The 23,112-nt window shown below is 54.9% G+C and overlaps 1 protein-coding gene across 4 annotated transcripts in view; it reads right to left on the reverse strand.

The window, feature by feature from the left end:
- The window catches only part of PDE2A (phosphodiesterase 2A), a 95,016-nt gene that overhangs the window by 57,202 nt on the left and 14,702 nt on the right, over positions 1 to 23,112 (reverse strand). For 2 of the 4 annotated variants that reach the window (XM_066367739.1, XM_066367757.1), the window contains exon 2: positions 7,023 to 7,092. In XM_066367739.1, coding sequence (XP_066223836.1) covers positions 7,023 to 7,092 — 70 coding nt within the window. Of the gene's footprint in view, positions 1 to 7,022; positions 7,175 to 18,862; positions 18,891 to 23,112 lie in introns of those variants that run through there. The other 2 variants (XM_066367767.1, XM_066367749.1) reach the window with 2 other exon arrangements.

The following is a 23,112-nucleotide window of genomic DNA, read 5'->3' on the forward strand; positions in this document are numbered from 1 at the left end:
TGTTTTCCCCCTCAGCCCAGGCTGCCAGGAAGGCGGGGTGAGCAGGCCTCTCCTTCCTCCAGTGTTGACATTTCTGCCCAGAGACTTTAGGGGCTGGGAGGCAACAGCACTTCTCTCTCTGCCATGGTCTGAAATGGTGTAGGAATGGAGGCAGGGGTATGAACGAAATGACCTCTTACCCTGCAAGTTTAGGGAGTGTCAGATCTCATACACGCACACACACCAGTTCTGTTGTTGCAAGAGAAAGCTTGTGTGACCCAGGTTGGGAGGGTCTCGTTTCCCCTCTAATGCAAGCTCAGCCCTCCCTGGGAGTGGGGGCCACCTGCCACCCCAAGCTATCTGTCTCCATTGTTTCTTGTTCTGTTTTAATAACTGAACATCGACATTAACAAAGCAGGTGGTTGCAGCTCTTCCCAGCAGCTCCATTTAGAATCATTGAATCATCAAATCATCAAATCCTAGAATCCTGGATTCCCAGAATGTCTGCATCTTTGGCTCCTGGAGTCTGAACATCTTAAAGTCACAGAACGTTGGTACCACACAGCCATGCCTTCGCACAGCCCTGGCTGCAGCTGAGAATTGTGGACAGCTAGAACCCCATAGACTGACAATGCTAGGTTCTGTCATCCATCCATAAAGCTCATAAACTCCCTGGAGATACTGACTCCAACTTCCTCCTGTTATGGACAAGAAAATGCAGCCAGAATATGGCCTTGTGCAAGATTATCAGAGTGGGAGCCAAGCAGGGCCCAACACCGTGATTGCAAGTGAGACTTCAACATTTGGTGTCCAGAAACTGCAAAACTTGTCTGAAAGTTATCCTGGGCTTCTGCAACTCCTTTGCCCTCCTCCTTACCTACCTCTGTACCTAGGCCCCCCCCCAAATAAAGGCAACCATAGATAGGGGGAGCCCAAGGGGCCAGTTCCCTCAGGGTGGGAGACAGGAAAAGTCACCAGCCAGAGGGCAGGCTCCCCAGAGGAGGTGCCCTGGACACAGGCCCAGAAGGTCATGGATGCCCCAGGGTCCACCGTAGCAGAGGGGGTCAGATCCAAAGTGGAGGGGAGCAGTGAGGCTTACGATACTAGCACCATCACGTATGTTTAGCATTTTCATAAATTTACATTTTAACTTGATTTGGAATGTATGCATACATTTTTGGATTTGAATTTTATTAAATATTACATTTCATAGACTGTTTTAGTTTTTTAATTCTGAACACTCTGCACAGGGCAGATCCATGTGCCCACACCACAGAGGAAGAGCAGCCTGCACACGCTCCCGTCTCCTGGTCTCCATCTAGCCTCACAGCTCCTGACGTGGCAGCTTCCTGAGACCTTCTGGTCCTTCGAGGGCCCTGACACAGGCCCAGGCACCTTCCCTCAGTCCTCCTCTCTCACCCAGGCCCCAGGGGCAGCATTCTCTCTCCCTTCACTTCTACAGCTCACCGGCTCCCTTTCCCACCCCTCCCCCCTCCGTCCCCTCCCCTCCACCCTTGACATTTCCTTCTCTCATCCCTTGCCTGGACCACACTGCCTCAGTCTCCACACAGGCCCCCCAGCCTCTTACTCACTCCTTCTGTGTGTTCTCCACCTGTGGTCCAGGGGGCTCCCTAATACACAGGTCTGAGTTAACCCTGCCCTGCTTTCGACTCTTCCCCTACTGCCCGGTTCCCACTGGAAAAAGTTCAAACTCCTTGACATGGCTCACAAGCCCTGCACTGTTTGGCCCCCGCCAGCCTCACCTGCCTCCTGTTCTCCTGATGCTTCACCACCCCTGCCCCAAGTCCCACCTCCTCAGCCACCCTGGCAGGATAGGATCCAGCTTCACAGAACTGTGGAACCACACTTTCCCTTCTCTGTCTGGCACCGGCAAGCCTTCATCCTCACCATTCTCTCCTAACTTTCTCCTGGCTCTTGCCTTAGCTCTCAGTTTAGATATGTTTCCTCCTGAAAAATCCCCAACTTGCCCCTCCCTCTCACTCTCGGTTCAATCAGGGGCCCCAGCTGTGCCCCACCAGGGCCCCTAGTTTCTCTCCACCTCACAGTCTACCAGCATCAGTCTTTCTCTGCGCTCTCTCCCCCATCCCATCACCTGTCCACCGTTAGGTTGATACCTAGGTCTGTCTACCTGCTACCAGGCAAATGCACTGTTACTCAGACTTGGGGTAATGCATGGCAGAACTTTAAGGCTCACACCATGCTCATCTCTACTTACCCTCTTTGTTGGGCACATAGTAGGGGCTCACTAAATGTCCACCTACAAAGGCCTGGAAGTACAGACTGTATAGCATGGACAGGCTTGGCGGGGGTGCTCAGAGGAAGAAAGAGTCCCTGGGATGGGATGGGGACTTCCTGGAGGAAGCATCTGGGAGAATCCTCCATGTGTCAGTTCTATGATAGAAACTGAGGACAAGCCACAGGAAGTCCCCAACCCAGTCCTAGGGGCATCAGAGCAAACCACCAAGGAGGCACCAGAGTCTGCAATGAGGGAGATTCAGTGGCCAGGGCCCAGGATAGGACCACTGGAGGCACTGGCCATACATTCAGGGAAGTCTTTCTGGAGGAGGAGCTACTTCTGGCTGTTTGGGGGGGCAGGGAAAAAAGTGGAGATGAATCAGGTTGGAGAAGGTAGCGAGAGACAGAGATGTAGAAGAGAAAGCTCTGTCCCTTTTTGTCCTTTACCCCTGAGAGAAAAAGGAGGTGGAAGCAGATGAGCAGGAGGAGCAAAGAAGGCCGAGGCGGAACGAAGATAACATCAATGCCAACACCATGGCCAAAGCGGGTATGGATGGCTAGGGCTGGCGGGGAGCAGGTCCCCAGCTGTGGCTGGGAAACATTTCCTGTCTCCTAGCCAGAGGGGTCATTAATAATCATTTACACGCCACAGGCAGTATGGAGGCCAGCCAGAGGAGCAGCATGGTGCTGGGGCCAGAGCCCAGCCTGGTGGCCAGGAGAGCTGTATTCTGGGACCAGCAATGCCACCTTGCTGTGAAACATGGACAAGTCACCTGACTTTTGGTCTCTGTGCTGGTAAAAGGAGGGTCTAAACAGGAGACTACCTAAAGTCCCCTGCCCTCCACTCTGGACCTTAGTTTCCCTAGATGACAGTCAGGCTGACCCAATAGGGGGTTATAACATCTGATGATTGATAGGACCATCTATACTATGGCAAGCCCAGGTCAGGACACATGCAACGGGCAGTGAAGCATCTGAAGAGGAAGCCTCATAGAACCAGGTTCTCATCTGGCTGGGGGAAATATAGCAGGGAAGGCCATCTGCCCAGGGCCCGGGGGCGACGGTGTGGCTCAGCCAACAAACAGGGTTTCTCAGACACAGAAGCTGGGAGCCCTATGAGGCCTATTTGGTCACTGCTATGACTCTAGCACTTAAAACTGTGCCTGCCTGGTGCATAGCAGGTGCTCAACAAATGCTTTTAGATAACTGAATGAGTTAACCTGTTCAATGAGACATTTGTAAAGGGAGCTTGGAATCTGGAAAGAGCTACCTAAAAGATGATGATGACCATGACTCCAGCCAAAGACAGTGGGGTGGGCAACAAGCTCGGGCATGAAGGCTTGAGAAGGACGGAGGCCCGGGGTGGTCATCCACAGCCATACTGTATTGCTGGGGAAGGATCAGCTGCCTTCAAGATCTCTTTTTCCAGTTGGGCCAGAATCTTCCTCAGCCCTAGACCACATTTCCTTGTTCACTCAACACCCGCTTCAAGGCCCAGCTCAAGTCCACTCACTTCGGAGAAACTTCTGAACTGTGATGCTGACGCACTGTCCCCTGGTCCCGTCCCTGACTAACTCTGAGAGTCTCTTTGACTTCCAACTGTAAGGAGTCCTGGCCTTTCATGCTCTCTGATACCTGTTGCTGGGCTGCCCAGTATTTCCTCATAGTATTCTCTGAAGGGTATAACCTGAATCTTCCTACTGATGGGATCTTCCCCACCACACTAGATGGTCCCCAAAGGTATGACCAGGCTTCCTTTTTCAGACAAAGGTCTCTGTAAGACTATTCCCCCCATCAGATGTGTGGGAGAATGGAGACAGATTAAGATATTTTAACCCAGGGACCCTTCCTGGGGGCCACACGGAACACGGAGGAAGAAAGACCAGCGTAGAAAAGGGCAGCCAGCTGCACAGCACCTGGGACGATGGGAGCAGGGAGGGCCCTGGCCACCCAGGGCACTGAGACCTCATGGTTGGCAAACTTGCCCAACTCCAAGCCTGGCCCAGGATGCTCTTGCACCAAAGAGGTGTCAGCAGGGATGCCGGCCAGGCAGCACTGCCTGCGCCTGGACCCCTCCCCTCTGCAGAGCAGTGAGGCAGTAGTAAACACGGTGACCCTGCCACACGTGCATCCTCTCCCCACCCCGTTCCAAATCCCAGCCCAAAACACGAGACAAGCTAAGAGGAAAAGAACAAAGGTTCCCACACCGCGACATCGCCCGCCGCCTGCCTGTCCAGCGCCTGCTCAGCCGGAAACCCAAGACAAAGGCCTTGGTCAAAGCGAGGAGGATGAAGGGCAAAGGGTAGACGCAGCCTGGCCTGAGGGGGCCATGAAAGAACGTCACCAGGCATCTCTGGGGACCTAGTTGGGAGGGAAGCAAGGACAGGATGACAGCCAAGCCCTCCCTGCATACACAGGCCACCACAAACATGTATAGGACACCTGTTTTGGGGTATGCAATGCACACCCCAAACATTACATACCCCCTTCCTCACGCCACAGCCCCTGCAGCACATTTCAAACCCACAACATGCCCCACACCCCTTATATTCCTGGACACCCCTCACCACACACATCAACAGCTCACAGGGAGAAAAGATCACATAATCCACACGCCAAACTGAAAAGTCACAAGAGCTCACACACCCACACTTCACACCACACTCACACTCAACTTCCCACCATGCACCTCACATACCCCACACTCACCTTGCTAACCACAGACACATACCCAATTAAATTCAACATACACCACCACCCAGACATAGAAACACATCCTGCATAGATAACGTGCACACTTAATATCACGCAAAATGTCACATCTGTGGCTACACACAGCCCCGCAGCATGAATAGCCCTGCATGCACACTGCCTCCCCACTATGCGCACTTGGGTGTGCATGTGCACACATGTGCACATGTACATACATACAAATATATATGTACACAGTCAACCAGCTATTTGTCCTCAACCTCTTGGCCCTAGATGCTGTACTCTCTTCCACCCAGAGTTGCTCCAACAGCCACATGACCCTCAATCACCAACACATATGTCCTCATCTATTTCCCAAGCCAGCCTAGGTTGTACATAGTGACTCAGCCCATCACCTAGGCTGCAAACATACTCGGGCACACACAGCTCCCCCCACCCCTCTGCCAAGAAATCAATGGAAGCTTTCCTCAAGCCCCTACAGTGGCTTTCCCTGGCTATACACAAACAGTCAATAACATACACAATCACACACGCAACACCCCTGAGAGCTGCCCCCACAACTCCACAATGGCAGACACACACCACATACACAGAAGTTTCCCCCCCACACAATAGTCATATATATATATACAGCTGCCACTCCATGCCCCCAACGCAGACTCCCTAGCCACACACTGCAGGCAACGCCATACACTCACAATCCTCACACTCTCCATAAGCCCCCCCAGAATTCCCCCAAATAATCCCACTCATGATGACACACACAATACTACATGACACAACACACATGATCACATACAAGGCACACCCAATACAGGCAACTCAGCCTATCCTACACAAACACAGCCCTAGACACCTCCCACCACAGGTGACTGACACCAGATTGCAGTCTACTCCCCCCCTCCCCTCTCGCACCCCCAGCTACCCCCAGTCAAGACCAGGACAGCAGGGGTGAGGGAATTTTATAAGTTATGAACCCCAGTGCCCCACAGCACCACCCCTACCCACCTTAGATCCCTGGGCATCAACCAAGAACTACACATTCCATGTTTAGTCCCTTCCACCAGTGCCTACACCATGTCATGCTTGACAACATGGGAGGAGTGGAAGTCCTGGGGACACCAGCCCAACAGTCTGAGACTGTCCCCTTCTCACCCCAAAGAAGAGACAGGTATAAGGGGAAGGGGTGACCACAAAGAGAGACCCTAGAACAAAGACAGAGACCTAGAGGAAGGTGGTTGACAGTCAGACCAAGATAGGTAAGCACATGAGCAAAGGAGACCCAACAAGAGAGACACAGAGAGAGGATGCCCAGAAAGACCCCGAGAAGCCAAAAGAGAAACCAGAGAATAAAGTGGAACCACCACACCCAGAAAGAAACAAGAGGTGAGGGTGAGACAAGCCACATGAGACTAAGGAACCTCCTATACAGTAGGAGGGGAGGGAAGAAAAACAGGAACAAGGTAGGAGGGGGCGTCCTTCAGAGGAGAGAGAAACCATGATGGAAAGAGGCATTTGGACCCTGGGGTAGGGTCCCAGGTGAGGAATGAAGTTCAGATGTTTGAGTGGGAATGTGGATGGGGACACAGATGAGGCTGTGAAGTGGAGGTTTAGGGGTTGGGGTGGCCCCGATTCTGAGGAGGGGCCCTGACTGAGAGTTGGGGCTCGGGGGTTCTGGGTGTGCCTCGCGTCTGACAGTGGCGATTTAGGGGTTTGGGCAGTGATCCTCTACTAATCTGGGGGCAGGGGGTTCTAGACTTGAACAGAGCTCTCAGTGTGGACTGGGGTCACACTGTGTACTGCGAGTTCAGTGCTTGGGGTGAAGTCCGGATTGGAATGGGGTTCAGAGTCGGAGGAGAGGCTTGGACTGTGAGCTGGGGCTTCAAGGGTTCCAGAGATGGGCTGCAGTCAGCACAGGAGCAGGATTCGAAACTAGGGGAAGGGTGGTTTCCAGCGTGGGGCGGGCTCTGAGACAGGGTGGACCACGGAGCCGGCGACCGCCTGCTCGGCGGAGGACCCGGCCGGGCGCTGCCCAGCACCGCTTCTCCTGTGCCCAGTGCGGAGGGCCCCCCTACCTGCAGCCTGTCGGCGCATGGCGGCGGCGGCGGCGGCTCGTCCGGCTTGAGGAAGACCTGCTGGCCCCGCCTGAGAAATTGGACAACAGCGATGAGGATGTGGTGCAGCACCAGGACCATGCTCGCAGCCGCCCTCCCGCCCAACCGCCGCCCCGACGCTGCGCTCGGCCGGCGCGTCCGCGACAGCTTCGCCGGGTCCGCGCGACTGTCCGCCGGGGCCCCGCCCCGGACCGCCCATTCCCCGCCCCCGGCCGCCCGCCCCGCCTCCCACCCGCCACCCTGGACAGCACCTCTCAGCTCTTCCGATCTTCGGACCCCAGCCAGACCCCTCACCGGCTCTCACCTCCCTTATCTCTCCGCTCTCAAGTCTTCCATCTCGTCCGCTATTAGGCTCCCCGCCAGGTAGCCGGCTCCCAGCCTTCGCTCCCTTCTCTTACCCCTTTGCCACTCCTTTCACTACCTCGCAGGGGTCGCCTTCAGGGCCCCTCTCCTGTCTGGTCATATCCTTTCCCCCCACCACTTAGCAAGTCCTGGAGCCAGGCCAGAGCCCCAGGGCAGAACGCAGTGAAAGGTAGTGTGGGGGGTGGAATAGGGAGAAAGGGCCCACTGACAAATTACAAAGAGCTCTGGGCTCGCTCTTCCTCCAGGGGAAAATAAAAGGTGAAATCAGGGAGAATTTTAGAGGTCGCTCCGAGACGTGCAGGCCTTCGGAGCAATAGCAAATCTGTGAGGGAGACACGTGCGCACAGACACGAACGCACACACGAACAGGCACACTACTCCTGAGTGGCGGGTAGGAGCACGGGGACCTCAGCACTGGGCAGGCAGGTCTGCATTGGCATCCTTGGAAGCCGGAGAGGGTGCAGGCCCCAGGACCAAACAATCCACAGTTCCACGGCGGGACCCGCGCGCCCGGAGCGCAGTTCTCCGCAGAGCTTCTGTTCTCAGGCTCCTGCGACAGCCGTAACGCTCCTGCGCCCCCTGCTGTCCCATCGCAGCGGCGCAGCCGAGACCTATTTGCGGTCAGCCTGGCGGCGGCGGGGGTGGGAGTAGGGGGCTGAGGGATCGTCAACCCGGCCAGCTCCCTGCCAGAACCCACCCAGTTCCTAGCCTTCTCTTGGCATGAGATCAGCTGCGGCGGTAGAACGTGCCTGGACTGGAGGGTGAGCTTGGTCTCTGGCCTTTGCCAACAACTTGCTGCATGACCTTGATCAGATCCCCCTCTCAGGTTTCTGGGCCTCAGTTTTCCCATCCCTGCCAGAAGAATGAACGCCGATAGTGGTGGGAAGACAGCCAGAGTCCCGGAAGCCCTGGCTGTGGTCTGACTTGAATCTTTCCCACTGTACTCCAGCCCCTTTCTCTGCAACTCAGTGACTCAGTGAGCCCCCAACCTCCCAGCCTCCCCCACCTCACTGGGCTGATTCATCTGGGCCCCTTTTCCCAGGGGAGTGATTTTCTTAATGTTGAGTCATTGAGCCCAGTCCTGGACACAGTCCAGGCACCTGGCACACAGGCTGTGCCACCAGGCCGGGGAAGGCCCGCTGTGCCAGGAATTCTCCCACCTCTCTTTCTGAGGATCAATTCGGAACACACTTCTTCCCCTGCTCAAACACCTTGAACTGACTCCCTACCACCAGCATCATAAAGCCCCAAACCCTAACCCTGACATAGCAGACTCTCTATTACTTAGCTCTGGCTTGTTTTTCCAGCTTTGACCCTCTTGCTACCATTCCTTCCATTTTCTCTTCCTGTTCTCAGATGGATGACTCATTCTCACCTTCAAGCCTTTACCCATGCCGCCCCAACCCCAGTGCCCTCCAGATCCTGTTAATCTGTTTATCATTTGGGTGCCAGAGGCCCACCTCCTCCAGGGGGCTAGCTTAGTCCTCTTGGTTTCCCTTTGTGCCTCTCCTGGGTGTCATGTCTGCGGGCGTCAGGAGGGATGGGAGCCCCTCTATCACTGAGTGACTGAGACCAAGTCAATGTATATATTTTACTGCATCTTCAAACTGGGAGCAATTTGTCCTACTTAGTAACACTGTAAAAAACATTACGTGGACTAAGATGTGTAAAGACTCTGGCCCAGAAAAGACCCTCCCTTCCTTTTTGGCCTCAGTTTCCTGTTCTGTAAAGAGAGTGACCAATGTAAGGGCTATTGTAAGAAGTGAGTCTGAGCCTAGTGCACAAATCTGTTAGTCAATCCTGAGCACCTGTCACCAGGTCATTGCTAGGCTCTAGATGGCCTGGGTGGGACACAGGTGCCCGAAAGGTATCTGTTATGTTCCCTGGGGAGTTCTTCAGGAGAGGCCAGCCAGCTCAGACCCCGCAGTCAAGAGCAAACCCTGGCCAGGCCACTACCATCTCTTGGGCTCTCAGTCCTAGGCAGGACTTTCACAGCACTCATCTTCTGAGAAATTATTTCTGAAATCTTTACTTAGTCTCTCAGACTGCAGCTCAATGGCTAGGGCCCCAGGAACCCAGTCTGTGTTTCTCTCAACTCAGAGAGATGTGCATTGTGTCAATGCTTCAGATTCAAGGATTCCTCAGAGGGTTGGAGCCCTAACTCTGCCACAGACCTGTGTGACTCTGGGCGGACCACTATGGACCTCACTTTCCTCATCTGTGAAATGGTAACACACTAGATTCAATAGACAAACTTCTTTCTTTTGCTATTTGGCAGGTTACAAAGCCCACAAATACCCCTTTATGTAATCGTTGAAATTCTCCAACCAGCCCCCTCATGGAGGAGGCAACCAAGGCTCCTCAAGGGGGCAGGTGACAGGGCTTGTCCCAGCACTCACAGCCAGAAAGTGATCCTTGCTCCAAGACAGGACTCCTCCACTTCCCCAGCTCTATATTCTGCGATTCTGGGCTGGGCTCTCACCCTGGCCCATGGCTGGGACACCCCACCACCACCACAAATACCAGATATTTTTAAATATGTCCAGATGATTCTAATTTGCTGCCAGCTTCACAAACCCTGGATTAGAGGCATCTTGGCTGACGTCAATACCATAGGATTAAGGGTTAGGGATGGCCCTTATCTGGGATTTGGGGTTCTGTGTCTGAGGGGCTTTAACATTTATTCAGCACTTATTATGTGCCTCACATTTCATCTTCTCAACAACAGTATAGGTGGGATCTATTATTAGCTACATTTTACAGATAAGGAAAACTGAGCGACAGGGAGATGAAGTAACTTGCCCACAGTCACTCAGCTGATAAGTAGTGGAGCCAAAATGAAAATCCAGGCTGTCTGGCTCCAATCTGTGCCTTAAATTCATGATCCATCGTTTGAGGAAAAGCCTTTGAGAAAAACAGATTTTCCCATCTCTCCTCTTGTCCTCAACTATGCAGTGATTGAGGGTCTCCTACTCCCAGTCCCTGAACCCTCTGCCTGTGTCTGCCATAGAGAAACCGCTGGTGCAGCCCCTCTTGCCGCCTCTTTTCATCTCCCACTTTAGGGGCCACTCTAAGGTGCCCAGTGACCCAGTGCCTCAGAGTAAGTGTTTTCAGAAGAGGTAACACAGCAGAGTCTGGGTAATGGGCCCACTTGACCTCAGGTCCTGTCCAAGAACTGACCCTCCCTTGCTCTTAATGATGACAGCTTGGTGGGCCACTGTGCGTACAAAGCACTTCCTCACCCAGGACTGGTGAGCAGACTTTCCCACCTGCCATCTCTTCATCTGAGACCATTGTACCAGCAGACTCACAATAGACCACAAGTCCGCTCCCAACCCCGTGACCATGTGTCCTGCTTCTAAGAGCCTGTCTGGTGTCTGACATGCATCTATCCTGTTGCTGCTAACCATGGTCAGACTCCTGGAACACTAAGTTCGAAACTGAGCTCTACCCTAACATGGTGCATGACCTCAGGCAAAGCTCTGGCCCTCTCTGGCCTCAGACTGCTCAGCAGCTGTGAAGGCTGGCCTGGTTCTCTTTGAAGGCTCAGGCAACTCAGGTAGGCAGGATCCAGGTAGGCTTAGCTGGGAAGAAGCCAGCTTTCCTGGGCAGGGATCGGATCCCCATACAGGAAGTTCCTTAGGAGAGAATGTATGTGACTCAGTCTCTCCATGACTTAGGCTGGACGGAGCCCATGGACTAAAAGAGGGCTGCACCATTGAGGGCCCTGCAAGGGGACAATACAAGAAGCACCCTGAGGAAGCTGACATCTCTGCAGGCCCTGTGTCCATCTAGAGTTCGTCCTCAACACTACAACCCTGAAGAGGCCAGGGGTGTGAACCACTCTTACACAGCTGTGTGTGTGTGCATGTGTGTAAGGCCCTGCACCACGTCTGTGAGCATGCCATGGGTGAGGGCGGGATGGAATGGGTACAGGTTTATAAATTTATATCTTTCTGAGGATGTATGGTGTTTCCATGGTATAGCTGAATTTGTGTGTATGCACAAATGAGTATGTATCTACAGAATGTGTATATATAGCCTGACCTGTGGTGGCGCAGTGGATAAAGCATCAACCTGGAACACTGAGGTCGCCAGTTCAAAACCCCAGGCTTGGCCCTGGCCGGTTGGCTCAGTGGTAGAGCGTCGGCCTGGCGTGTAGAAGTCCCGGGTTTGATTCCCGGCCAGGGCACACAGGAGAAGCGCCCATCTGCTTCTCCACCCCTCCCCCTCTCCTTCCTCTCTGTCTCTCTCTTCCCCTCCCGCAGCCAAGGCTCCATTGGAGCAAAGAGGGCCTGGGCGCTGGGGATGGCTCCTTGGCCTCTGCCTCAGGCGCTAGAGTGGCTCTGGTCGCAACAGAGCGACGCCCCGGAGGGGCAGAGCATCGCCCCCTGGTGGGCAGAGCGTCGCCCCCTGGTGGGCATGCCGGGTGGATCCCGGTCGGGCACATGCAGGAGTCTGTCTGACTGTCTCTCCAGCTTCAGAAAAATACAAATAAATAAATAAATAAATAAATTTAAAAAAAATTAAAAAATCAAAACCCCAGGCTTGCCTGGTCAAGGCACATATGGAAGTTGATGCTTCCTGCTCCTTCCCACTTCTCTATCTCTCTCTCTTCTCTCTAAAATGAATAAATAAAACCTTATAAAGAAAAGAATACGCATATATGCATATGCAGACAAGTATGTTTTTGTGTGTAGGTGTGTGTATGCACACATGCAGATATGTATGTACAGTTGTATATGTGCACAAATGTCCAATTATGGCACATTTGGGCATTTGTGTGTAAATGTGTGTGCAGCCTGCCCTGTGGTGGCGCAACGGATGAAGCATTGACTTGGAATGCTGAGGTTGCCGGTTCAAAACCCTGGGCTTGCCCGGTCAAGGCACATACAACAAGCAATCAATGAACAACTAAAGTGAAGCAACTATGACTTGATACTTCTTGTTCTCTCCCCTCCTCTCTCTCTGTAAAATCAATAAATAAAATTTAAAAAAATTAAAAAAAATAAATGTGTGTGCAAATATGTATGTGTGTACCCAAATTCATAGCAAGCAGAGGTGCTGCCTGTAGCCACTAGCCCAGAGCAGGCCTGGGTGTCTACTGGCTGTGACCCAGATATGAGGGTGGCCCTCCTAGAGAAAGAACCTGGCCTCAGGCAGGTGCTGGCAGCAATATGGACTCGGGCTCTGGGTGGGCAGGGCCTGATTTCAGCACCCTTGCAGAAGTGAGGGTTCAAAAGAGCACAAGCTATGTGAACTCAGGTCCACGTGATGGGGGTGGGCGGCCACAGGTCTCATTCATCTTCATATCATGTCCATGTTATCTGCATACATATTTGTCTCGTCAGCAGCAGTTGGATGGCTCCAGACCTCAGAAAGGGAAGGGAACCTACAGGAGTCTAGTCCAGGACTAATCCAGGACCTGCTGGTTCACATCGGGCTGAGGTTCAGGCACCCACACCTTAGCACACCTCAGGCCTTGGTATCTGCTTCTAGTCATTCATCAACCCTATAACTGTTCCACTACACAAGGCTATCCCAGTCCGCATACAATCATATAAGCACTCACTGTCTTTCCACAGATACACACTCCCCTCACTCCTACACACAGGCACACACACTTCTACAAACAGACACACATCCCTATACATACAATCACATGGCTCCTACACAGAGAGGTATGGGTGGGCACATCTGCCCCAGGATCTCTTTCAGGGACCACTGTGCCTTCTCCCCACACATGCTGGAATCATGTTTTCTTCACCTAAACCTCAGTCTGCCTCACCCACAGCCTCACGGCTCCCCATTGCCCACAGGATACAGTTGGAGCCCTGGTCCTAGCCTTCATGGTCCTTAACCCCCACCCCCACCTCTCCCACGCCTGATGCTGACTCCTCCCACAGCACCATCCTGTCAAACTCTGGTTATTCTGAGCCACAATTCCCATGGAAACCAGGAAGGAAGATGAGCAAAAGGAAAGACAGAGTCCAGCTTTCTCAACAGCTCTACCAACCTTCCCAGCTTTGAGCAGAGGTAGGAAAAGAAGCTCTTGGCTCTCAGCCTACCCCAGGGACAGTCAAGTGGGTTCAAGGTGCCTGGACTCACTCAACCCAACTTTCATCTTCAGAAGCCTGGGGCATGCAGAGAGCGCAGTGTGAGACCTTCTTCAGCAACATCTACTGAGCCCCAGCCCCTCACTGAGTCCCATCACCTCACTGAACTCATCCCTTCTCTGAACCTCGTCCCTTCTCTGAACCTCGTCCCTCACTGAGCCCCATCCCCTCACTCAACCCCACCCCCCTCACTCAGCCCCACCCTCACTCAGCCCCACCCCCTCACTCAGCCCCACCCCCCTCACTCAGCCCCACCCTCACTCAGCCCCACCCTCACTCAGGCCCACCCCCCTCACTCAGCCCCACCCTCACTCAGCCCCACCCTCACTCAGCCCCATCCCCTCACTCAGCCCCATCCCCTCACTCAGCCCCACCCTCACTCAGCCCCATCCCCTCACTCAACCCCACCCCCCTCACTCAGCCCCACCCCCTCACTCAGCCCCACCCTCACTCAGCCCCATCCCCTCACTCAACCCCACCCCCCTCACTCAGCCCCACCCACCTCACTCAGCCCCACCCTCACTCAGCCCCACCCTCACTCAGGCCCACCCCCCTCACTCAGCCCCACCCTCACTCAGCCCCACCCTCACTCAGGCCCACCCCCCTCACTCAGCCCCACCCTCACTCAGCCCCATCCCCTCACTCAGCCCCACCCTCACTCAGCCCCATCCCCTCACTCAGCCCCACCCTCACTCAGCCCCATCCCCACTCAGGCCCACCCCCCTCACTCAGCCCCACCCTCACTCAGCCCCACCCTCACTCAGCCCCATCCCCCTCACTCAGCCCCATCCCCCTCACTCAGGCCCACCCTCACTCAGCCCCACCCTCACTCAGCCCCACCCTCACTCAGCCCCATCCCCACTCAGGCCCACCCTCACTCAGCCCCACCCTCACTCAGCCCCATCCCCCTCACTCAGCCCCATCCCCCTCACTCAGGCCCACCCCCCTCACTCAGCCCCATCCCCTCACTCAGCCCCATCCCCTCACTCAGCCCCATCCCCTCACTCAGCCCCATCCCCCTCACTCAGGCCCACCCCCCTCACTCAGCCCCACCCTCACTCAGCCCCACCCCCTCACTCAGCCCCATCCCCTCACTCAGCCCCATCCCCTCACTCAGCCCCATCCCCCTCACTCAGGCCCACCCCCCTCACTCAGCCCCACCCTCACTCAGCCCCACCCCCCTCACTCAGCCCCATCCCCTCACTCAGCCCCACCCCCCTCACTCAGCCCCACCCCCCCTCACTCAGCCCCATCCCCTCACTCAGCCCCATCCCCCTCACTCAGGCCCACCCCCCTCACTCAGCCCCACCCTCACTCAGCCCCACCCCCCTCACTCAGCCCCATCCCCTCACTCAGCCCCACCCCCCTCACTCAGCCCCACCCCCCCTCACTCAGCCCCATCCCCTCACTCAGCCCCACCCCCCCTCACTCAGCCCCATCCCCTCACTCAGCCCCATCCCCTCACTCAGCCCCACCCCCCTCACTCAGCCCCACCCCCCTCACTCAGCCCCATCCCCTCACTCAGCCCCACCCTCACTCAGCCCCACCCCCCTCACTCAGCCCCATCCCCTCACTCAGCCCCATCCCCTCACTCAGCCCCATCCCCCTCACTCAGGCCCACCCCCCTCACTCAGCCCCACCCTCACTCAGCCCCACCCCCCTCACTCAGCCCCATCCCCTCACTCAGCCCCACCCCCCTCACTCAGCCCCACCCCCCCTCACTCAGCCCCACCCTCACTCAGCCCCACCCTCACTCAGCCCCACCCCCTCACTCAGCCCCACCCTCACTCAGCCCCACCCCCTCACTCAGCCCCATCCCCTCACTCAGCCCCACCCTCACTCAGTTCCATCCTCACTCAGCCCCACCCTCACTCAGCCCCATCCCCTCACTCAGCCCCACCCTCACTCAGCCCCATCCCCTCACTCAGCCCCATCCCCCTCACTCAGCCCCACCCTCACTCAGCCCCATCCCCTCACTCAGCCCCACCCTCACTCAGCCCCACCCTCACTCAGGCCCATCCCCTCACTCAGCCCCACCCTCACTCAGGCCCATCCCCCTCACTCAGTCCCACCCTCACTCAGCCCCATCCCCTCACTCAGCCCCACCCTCACTCAGCCCCATCCCCTCACTCAGCCCCACCCTCACTCAGCCCCACCCTCACTCAGCCCCATCCCCCTCACTCAGCCCCATCCCCTCACTCAACTCACTCCTTTTCTCACCCCCTATGCCCTCATCCACTCCCCTCTTCCCCTCACTGTTGCCTCCTGCCTTCCAGGCTACAGGGTCTTGTGAGGCTGTTTTGATTTCAACCCTAGGATGCATCTTCCTGAGCCCTGGCTAGCAGGCTGGGTGGATGGAAGAGGGCAGATCCCAACCAACACAAGGGTTGCTGCCCCAAGCTCCACACAGCCCTGCCTGGACAGCTGCAGCCTGCAAGCCACCCAGCTTTCCTCCTCCAACTATTCCTGGGCTGACCCTGCTCCATGAGGTGCCTCGGGCTGCAGTCAGTCACTGACCCCAGCCGCCCATCTACACATGTACAGATATGTACAGACATGCAGACATATACATATGCACATGTGAGCACACACACACAAACAGTCCAGGGTTGCTCAGAACTGAGCCCATGAGGGCCACCAAGGCACAAAAAGGTGTAAGCAAAAAAAGAAAGAAAATAAAGGAAGGGACCCAAGGCCCCATGCTCTGAAGACTCCTGCCAACTCAGAAATTGTCATATAGAGAGGCCCCAGGGTGCGGTTTTGAGGTTCCAAGAACTCACAGAGCTTCTTTTTTTTTTTTTTTTTTTTACTACAGAGAGTCAGAGAGAGGGATAAATAGGGACCGACAGACAGGAACGGAGAGAGATGAGAAGCATCAATCATCAGTTTTTCGTTGCAACACCTTAGTTGTTCATTGATTGCTTTCTCTTATGTGCCTTGACCGCGGGCCTTCAGCAGACCGAGTGACCCCTTGCTCGAGCCAGTGACCTTGAGTCCAAGCTGATGAGCTTTGTTCAAACCAGATGAGCCTGACTCAAGCTGGCGACCTCAGGGTCTCGAACCTGGGTCCTCTGCATCCCAGTTCGACGCTCTATCCACTGTGCCACTGCCTGGTCAGGCACAGAGTTTTGTGTTATAAGAAAATCAGAGCCTCTACTATCACACCCCATTATTTAAAGAGTCTGTGCTTTTTACATTCTATGAAAGTGAGAGCCTAAAGTCCTAAAAATGTAGGCGCCCAAAATCCCAACATTTTATTATTCTAACTGCCTGAGATGCCAGAACTCCAGGACGCCAACACCAGGGCTTCTGTGGGCTTCTGTGGATAGCAGTTAAGAGTGGGCCCCAGCAAACCCCTGCACATGTGGGGTGCATTCAGCCTCCACCTTTTTGCTTATACCCTTGTCCAAGCCTAGGGTTCCACCACCATCCTACCTGCTAATTAAATCTGAACTTTAGTGGGGAAGGGAGCACTGCCGTCAGTGACTATCTTCTGAATGCCAGGCCACCCAGTTGACTCTCTCATTTAATTCTCATGATATCATTAATCCTACTTTACAGTTAATAAAACTCAGGTCCTGGGACATGATGTCATCTGTCTAAAGTCACACAGCTGGAAATGGTAGAACAGCACCCTAAGCCCGGTCCCTGGCAAACCATGTCTCACAGTAGCAGACTAGCTCACCAAAAGAGCCTGGGGCCTCCTCAGCTTTAGAGCCACTGGAGCAGCTCTCCCACCCAGAGGCCCCAGCTCCAGAAGGCAGAGACCATGGCCCCCTCTTCTCTCACTTCCCTAAGCTAGACGCAGTTTAGAGCCCCCACCTTTCCTGTCCTGATTGATCCAAAGGCGTTAGATCCGCCAAGACTCCGTGGTGGGATTGGAAGATGTGGCCTTCAGTTTCTAAGCACCCGTCGCTATGGAAGCCAGGTGCTGCCAGCCCAAAGCCTAGCAACAAGGCACGGTATGGTGCAGGGCAGAGGGCGTCGTCAGGGGTTTCTGAGGCAGCTAGCAAGACAAGTGTGTGGGCTACTCCTTTCTCCAGGCTGGAGGGCTGAACCTGCTTCCCTGGCTGGTCTTGCAAGAGGGAGAAAGGGGGCAGAAGGGCAGGGCCAGACCGGTCCTGAGAGACTGGAGACCCACAGGTAAGAATAGAGAAAGACCTGCAGAGACAAAGGGAATCCAGAGGCAGGGAAGGGGCTGGGGGAAAGTAGAAGACAAGAGCTGGTCAGAGTCGCAGAGACCACATAGGCAACGGGCGGGGAGGGACTGACTCCCAGACAGGCCAACTCCCTGGGGGGGGAGAGAGTGTGCCCGAGAGCGGGAGGAAGCCACAGGGGAATGACAGAGATGGATGGATGCGTGACAGGAGGAGATAAGCCTGAGGCAGGAGGCAATACAGAGGCTGATAATAAAGGAACAGAGGACTAGGAACGAAAGGGCAGGCGGGGCAACACAGACTGGGAGGCAGAGCAAACCGCAGCAGTTCAAGACGGCAGCGTGAGGATAAGGGCACCAAGGTCACAGGAGTCCTGACCTGGCCTCAGTCCTGGGCCCCATCCCAGTGGTCTGCCCCTCTGTGGCATGGGTGTCAGCAACCTTGTACAACCACACTACCAACCAGCCTCTCCCCCAGAACACAGAATCGTCTAGAAAAGAGGCAGGTCAGAGGTCCCACATCTCACTCCCCAGGGAACAGTCTTGCCCAAGATCATAGAGTGAGGCAGCCTCTGAAACAGCAGGCCTTGGGAATCCCGGCCCAGAGCTTCCTCCCCACCCTCACCGGAGTCTGACCACTCACGGAGGCACCTTCAGTACTGAGAGCACATTTGTCCCCCTATCAGAGTGAATGAGCCTAAGATATAACCCCCTCTACTGCCTTCTTCTTCAACAACAGGCTCAGACCCCAGGATGCAGCGGACATCCTGAGGGGAGATGGCCCACAGCTGACCCTCTCGGGGCTGTGTCCAGGGAAGAGGCTCTGGGGAATCCAGAGTAGCTGGACCTCCGGGAGTGGGAAAGTGGCAGGCACGTAACAGGTGACATCTTAATTAATCCTCATCACAGTGTGTTACGGATGAGAATAGCTCCCCCCCTCAGACAATGACTTGGCCTAAGGTCCTGAAGCAGAACTTGAACCTAGGTCTCCTGGGGCCAGCACAAGTTGGAGGGCCTGGTGGAGGCTCACCTGCGGGGTGGGGCAGCTGCTCTAGGAAGGGGGGCGATCCGAGACTGCTCAGGGGCCCTTCCCAGAGGGCAAGGGGGGGCCAGATCCCAAGCCTTGCTCTGGTCACCATTCCTTCCAACACCAGGCATCCCCCTACCTCATGTCAAAACGGGTGACAGGGCTCGGCTAGACTCTGTCAGGTGTCAGGTATTAATATCTCTGTTCTCTCTCTTCTCGTTGCTAACTCTGTCAGCAGCACTTGACAGACACTCAGGGAGCTCATGTGCCCTTACAGGCGCCTCCTCCGCCCCCAGAGCCTTGCTCTCTGCAGACTCCTGAGGGAGAAACAAGACAAAGACTAATTAAGTGCCTACTACGTGCCCCTGGTGGTGTGAGGCAGTTGACATTCAATATCATTAAATTGTCCAGCCAGGGCTCTGAGAGTTCACCCCACCTCCTGCAGTTCTAGCCCTGGCCTCCCTGCCACCTCACAGCACCAGTAGGTGCACATAGGTTATTGCCGGGGAAACAATACTTTGATTCGCAGCTGCAGTGCCCAAGGCGGGGTGCAGTGGGAAAGCAGGGGTAAGGTGAAGGGTAGGCAGGTGGAAGGGAGGTGCGGAGAAGAAGAGGAAAGGAAGAGCAAGGGAGGGCGCAGGGGACAGCAGGCCGGTACACACCAGCCTCACTCTACATATACACACCCTGCTCGCTGGGTCTGGGCCACAGCCCGGAGTATCGACCCACAGCGCCATACTCCCCTGGGCCCCAGTTCTTGGAAGGCAGTGCTGCAGGGACTATCGGACTATCGATTAACTGCCTCCCAGCCTCCTCTTCCCACTGCCTGGAGATTGCCCCCTTCATGCAGCCTCCCAGTTGATTGGTGTCACCGTCAGGGTGAGAGTCTGTGGACAGTACGCGGTGACCCCTCATCTCTCCTTCAGTCTAGCACTCCCCTACTTCTCTGGAACCTGGTCCAGGTAGACAGGTAATGCAAGGGCTGACCCAGAGACTCATGTTCGTGCATGCAGATGCGTTGTAAATACAAGATGTGAACCATATGACTGGGATTCAAATCGCAGCTCCTTCATTTCCTGGATATGAAACCTTGTGGAGGCCTGACCTGTGGTAGTGCTGTGAATAAAGCATCGACCTGGTACACTGAGGTCGCCAGCTCAAAACCCCAGGCTTGCTTGGTCAAGGCACATATGGGAGTTGAGGCCTCCTGCTCCTCCTGCCTTCTCTCTCTCTCTCTCTCTCTCTCTCTCTCTCTCTCTCCCTCTCTTTCCCCTCTCTAAAATGAATAAATAAAAATCTAGAAAAAAGGAAAATATTTAAGAAACCTTGTATAAATCACTGAACCTCTCTGAGCCTCAGTTTTCTTATCTGTACAGTGGGGTTACCAATAGTTACCAACTAATAGGATGAATGAGATTATAATGCAGAGCTCTGCCACAATGTTTGGCATACAGTAGTTTTTTGATACACGAAAGCTTTTTTAATGTTTTTTTGTTTTGTTTTGTTTTTGGTTTGTTTTTTTACACAGACAGAGAGTGAGTCAGAGAGAGGGATAGACAGGGACAGACAGACAGGAACGGAGAGAGATGAGAAGCATCAATCATTAGTTTTTCATTGTGCGTTGCAACACCTTAGTTGTTCATTGATTGCTTTCTCATATGTGCCTTGACCGCGGGCCTTCAGCAGACCGAGTAACCCCTTGCTCGAGCCAGCGACCTTGGGTTCAAGCTGGTGGGCTTTTCGCTCAAACCAGATGAGCTCGTGCTGCTCAAGCTGGCGACCTCGGGGTCTCGAACCTGGGTCCTCTGCATCTCAGTCCGACGCTCTATCCACTGCACCACCGCCTGGTCAGGCTGAAAGCTTTTTTTAAAAAATTATTTATTTATTTTTAGAGAGCGAGAGAAAGGGGGGTAGGAATGGGAAGCATCAACTTTTAGTTGCATCTCGTTTGTGTCTTGACTGGGCAAGCCTGGGGTTTAAACTGGTGACCTCAGTGTTCCAGATCAACACTTGATCCACTGCCCCACCACTGGTCACAATACATGAAAGCTTTTATTACTGTTACTGAGTGTGTGTGTGTGTGTGTGCATGCATGTGTAGGTACTCTTAGAAGGTCAGGAGAGATTTTTGGCACTCCAGCACGGGGACGTAGGCTGCTCCCTAGCCCTTAACTCCTCTAAAGTAGAGGCTGCAGCCTCACTCTTGGCTCTGCCTCAGAGAAGGTGACCTATAGCACCCACCCGAAAAAAACCACCTGTGCTGGGTGAGGCTGTGCGAGGGAGATGGATGGCTTGGCGGCCACCAGGCAGGACTGGTGATTAGGAGGCTAACAGCCCAGCATCCGGAAAGGAACGGGAGGGAGGCTGAAATGTGGGGCCATCCATCAAAGCTGGCAGTCCCAGCAATGCTATAGAGCAAGATGGAAGAGAGGCCAGGGGACAGCTGTGAGGGGGGGAAGTGCAGACACGCTGAGGGCCAGGCAGCCAGGCTCAGCCCAGCAGCGACCCGCTCAGTCGCTCAGTAACCCTGGGCGAGTCATTGTAACCTTGGGACCTCAGTTTCTTCATCAGGACAATGGGGTCAAATGTCTCTCTCTGCCCAGATAAGTTCCAGCCACAGCAGACATAATACCAGGCCCCAGGGACAACGGGTTCAGAGATGCTCTTATCTCCTGCACATGCCCAACTCAGCCAAAGATCTCCGAGTAAGGGGATGTGGCACAGTGCCTGGGCTGGGAGCCTGAAGACCCAAGTTTAAATCCGTTTAGGACCTTAATCCCTTGCTGACCTTAGCCAAGCCCCTGACTTCTCCGGTCCCTCTCTGAATGCACTCCCCACTACCTTTACCACACACATGCCCTGTCAGACAGAGGAGTGAAGGGCTGTAAGCACAGCCTTTGCCTGTGCAAATTTCATTCAAACCGAGGGCAAAGTCCCCACCTGTTAGAGGTAGCAGTTTGGAGGTACCTGGGAAAACCCTGGCCAGAAAATCTGGGGCAGAAGGTCCTGTTTGGGGTGTAGTAGGACCTTTGCAAGGCCCACAGTCTCAGTCTGTCTGTAATGACCTCAGCGAGCTCGATCAAATCACTTACCTTTCTGGGCCTCAGTTTCCCCATCCCTAAAATCAAATAAGCATCAACAAAAATCTTCAGGGGCTCCTCTTTCCCTGTGAGACAAACTGCAAGCTCACTGCGCCCATTCCCTCCTGGGCTTCCCCAGGCTCCCCGCTCGGCAGCTCTGGACTCTGTCAATCCCCCGTCCCTCTTTATGTCTCACCTCTGGACTCATGCCTCCCCGGCTCACCGGGCTACCTCCAGACCTCTGCCTCTGCACTGGAAAACCTCCTCTCCACTCAGCCGAGCCAGAGCATCACCTCCTCGGCAAAGCCACCGGCATGGCCTCGACAGAGCTAATCCAGACCCCCTTGCAGAGCCCCCAGCGGCCCCCACATGCCTTCTCTGGAGTGTCCGTGCCCCTGTCTCACTGAGCTCCCAAGGGTCAGGGTTAGGTGGGCCTGATTCCCAGGGTCTGGGGAGGAGGTAAGCAAGTCAGGGTCTCCGAAAGGGATGGTGCTCCAAAAGGAGAAGGAAAGGAGGGAGGGAGGAATGAAAAGAAAGAGAAAGAAAAGGAGGAAGGAAAATAAACAATTGTCCCCAAGGTCCATTTTGGACCTAACAACCTGAATGAACTCTAGTTCACTCCCGATGGAACCCCATGCTCTGGCCTATTCCTTCCCCCTCACTCACCCCCCCCCCACCTACTCCCCTTTGGGCCCCAGCGCCTGTCACACACACATAAGTACAAAGGCCCAGAGCCGAAGGGGTCCTGGCCTCTGCCTGCACGGACTGGAGGATAGGACCGTGCCCGGTCGTCATAGCGATGCTGCAATGCTGTCATCACTAATTCATCACCCCAGCCCTGGGAGGCCAGCGAGGTGTGAGGAGAGCTGGTCAGAGCTGATGAGAGCAGCCACTGGGAGAGCAGTCTTGGGGCTGTGGGTCTGCGGGAGGGCCAGGGATTAGATTCCATTTCTCCATCCAGCTGTGTCCTCCCCGCAGTCTCCCAATGTGCTGGGAGGAAGGAGCACAGACTTTTCCCCAGTCTGCCCCATGCACCTACTGTGTGACCAGCTCAGTCCAACCAGAGTCGGGGGTCGGGGAATGCCGGGAGAGAAAGCCCCCACCCCAGTGTCTGTGAGTATGTGTCCATGCTCTGCTGTCTCCAACAGGGGAGGGGGATGTCCCTCCTAATGTCACAGGGGCTGAGAAGGGGTGGAGGGAAGGGGGAAGAAGTGAGCCCATATTGCGTCCCCCTGCCCCAGGCAGGCGTGTGCCGGACATTCCTAAAAAGTAACTCATTCAATCCTCCCAGAAAATCTACAGGGTTAGAA

This window comes from Saccopteryx leptura, chromosome 1 (genome assembly GCF_036850995.1).
Source record: "Saccopteryx leptura isolate mSacLep1 chromosome 1, mSacLep1_pri_phased_curated, whole genome shotgun sequence".
Classification (NCBI taxonomy): domain Eukaryota; kingdom Metazoa; phylum Chordata; class Mammalia; order Chiroptera; family Emballonuridae; genus Saccopteryx; species Saccopteryx leptura.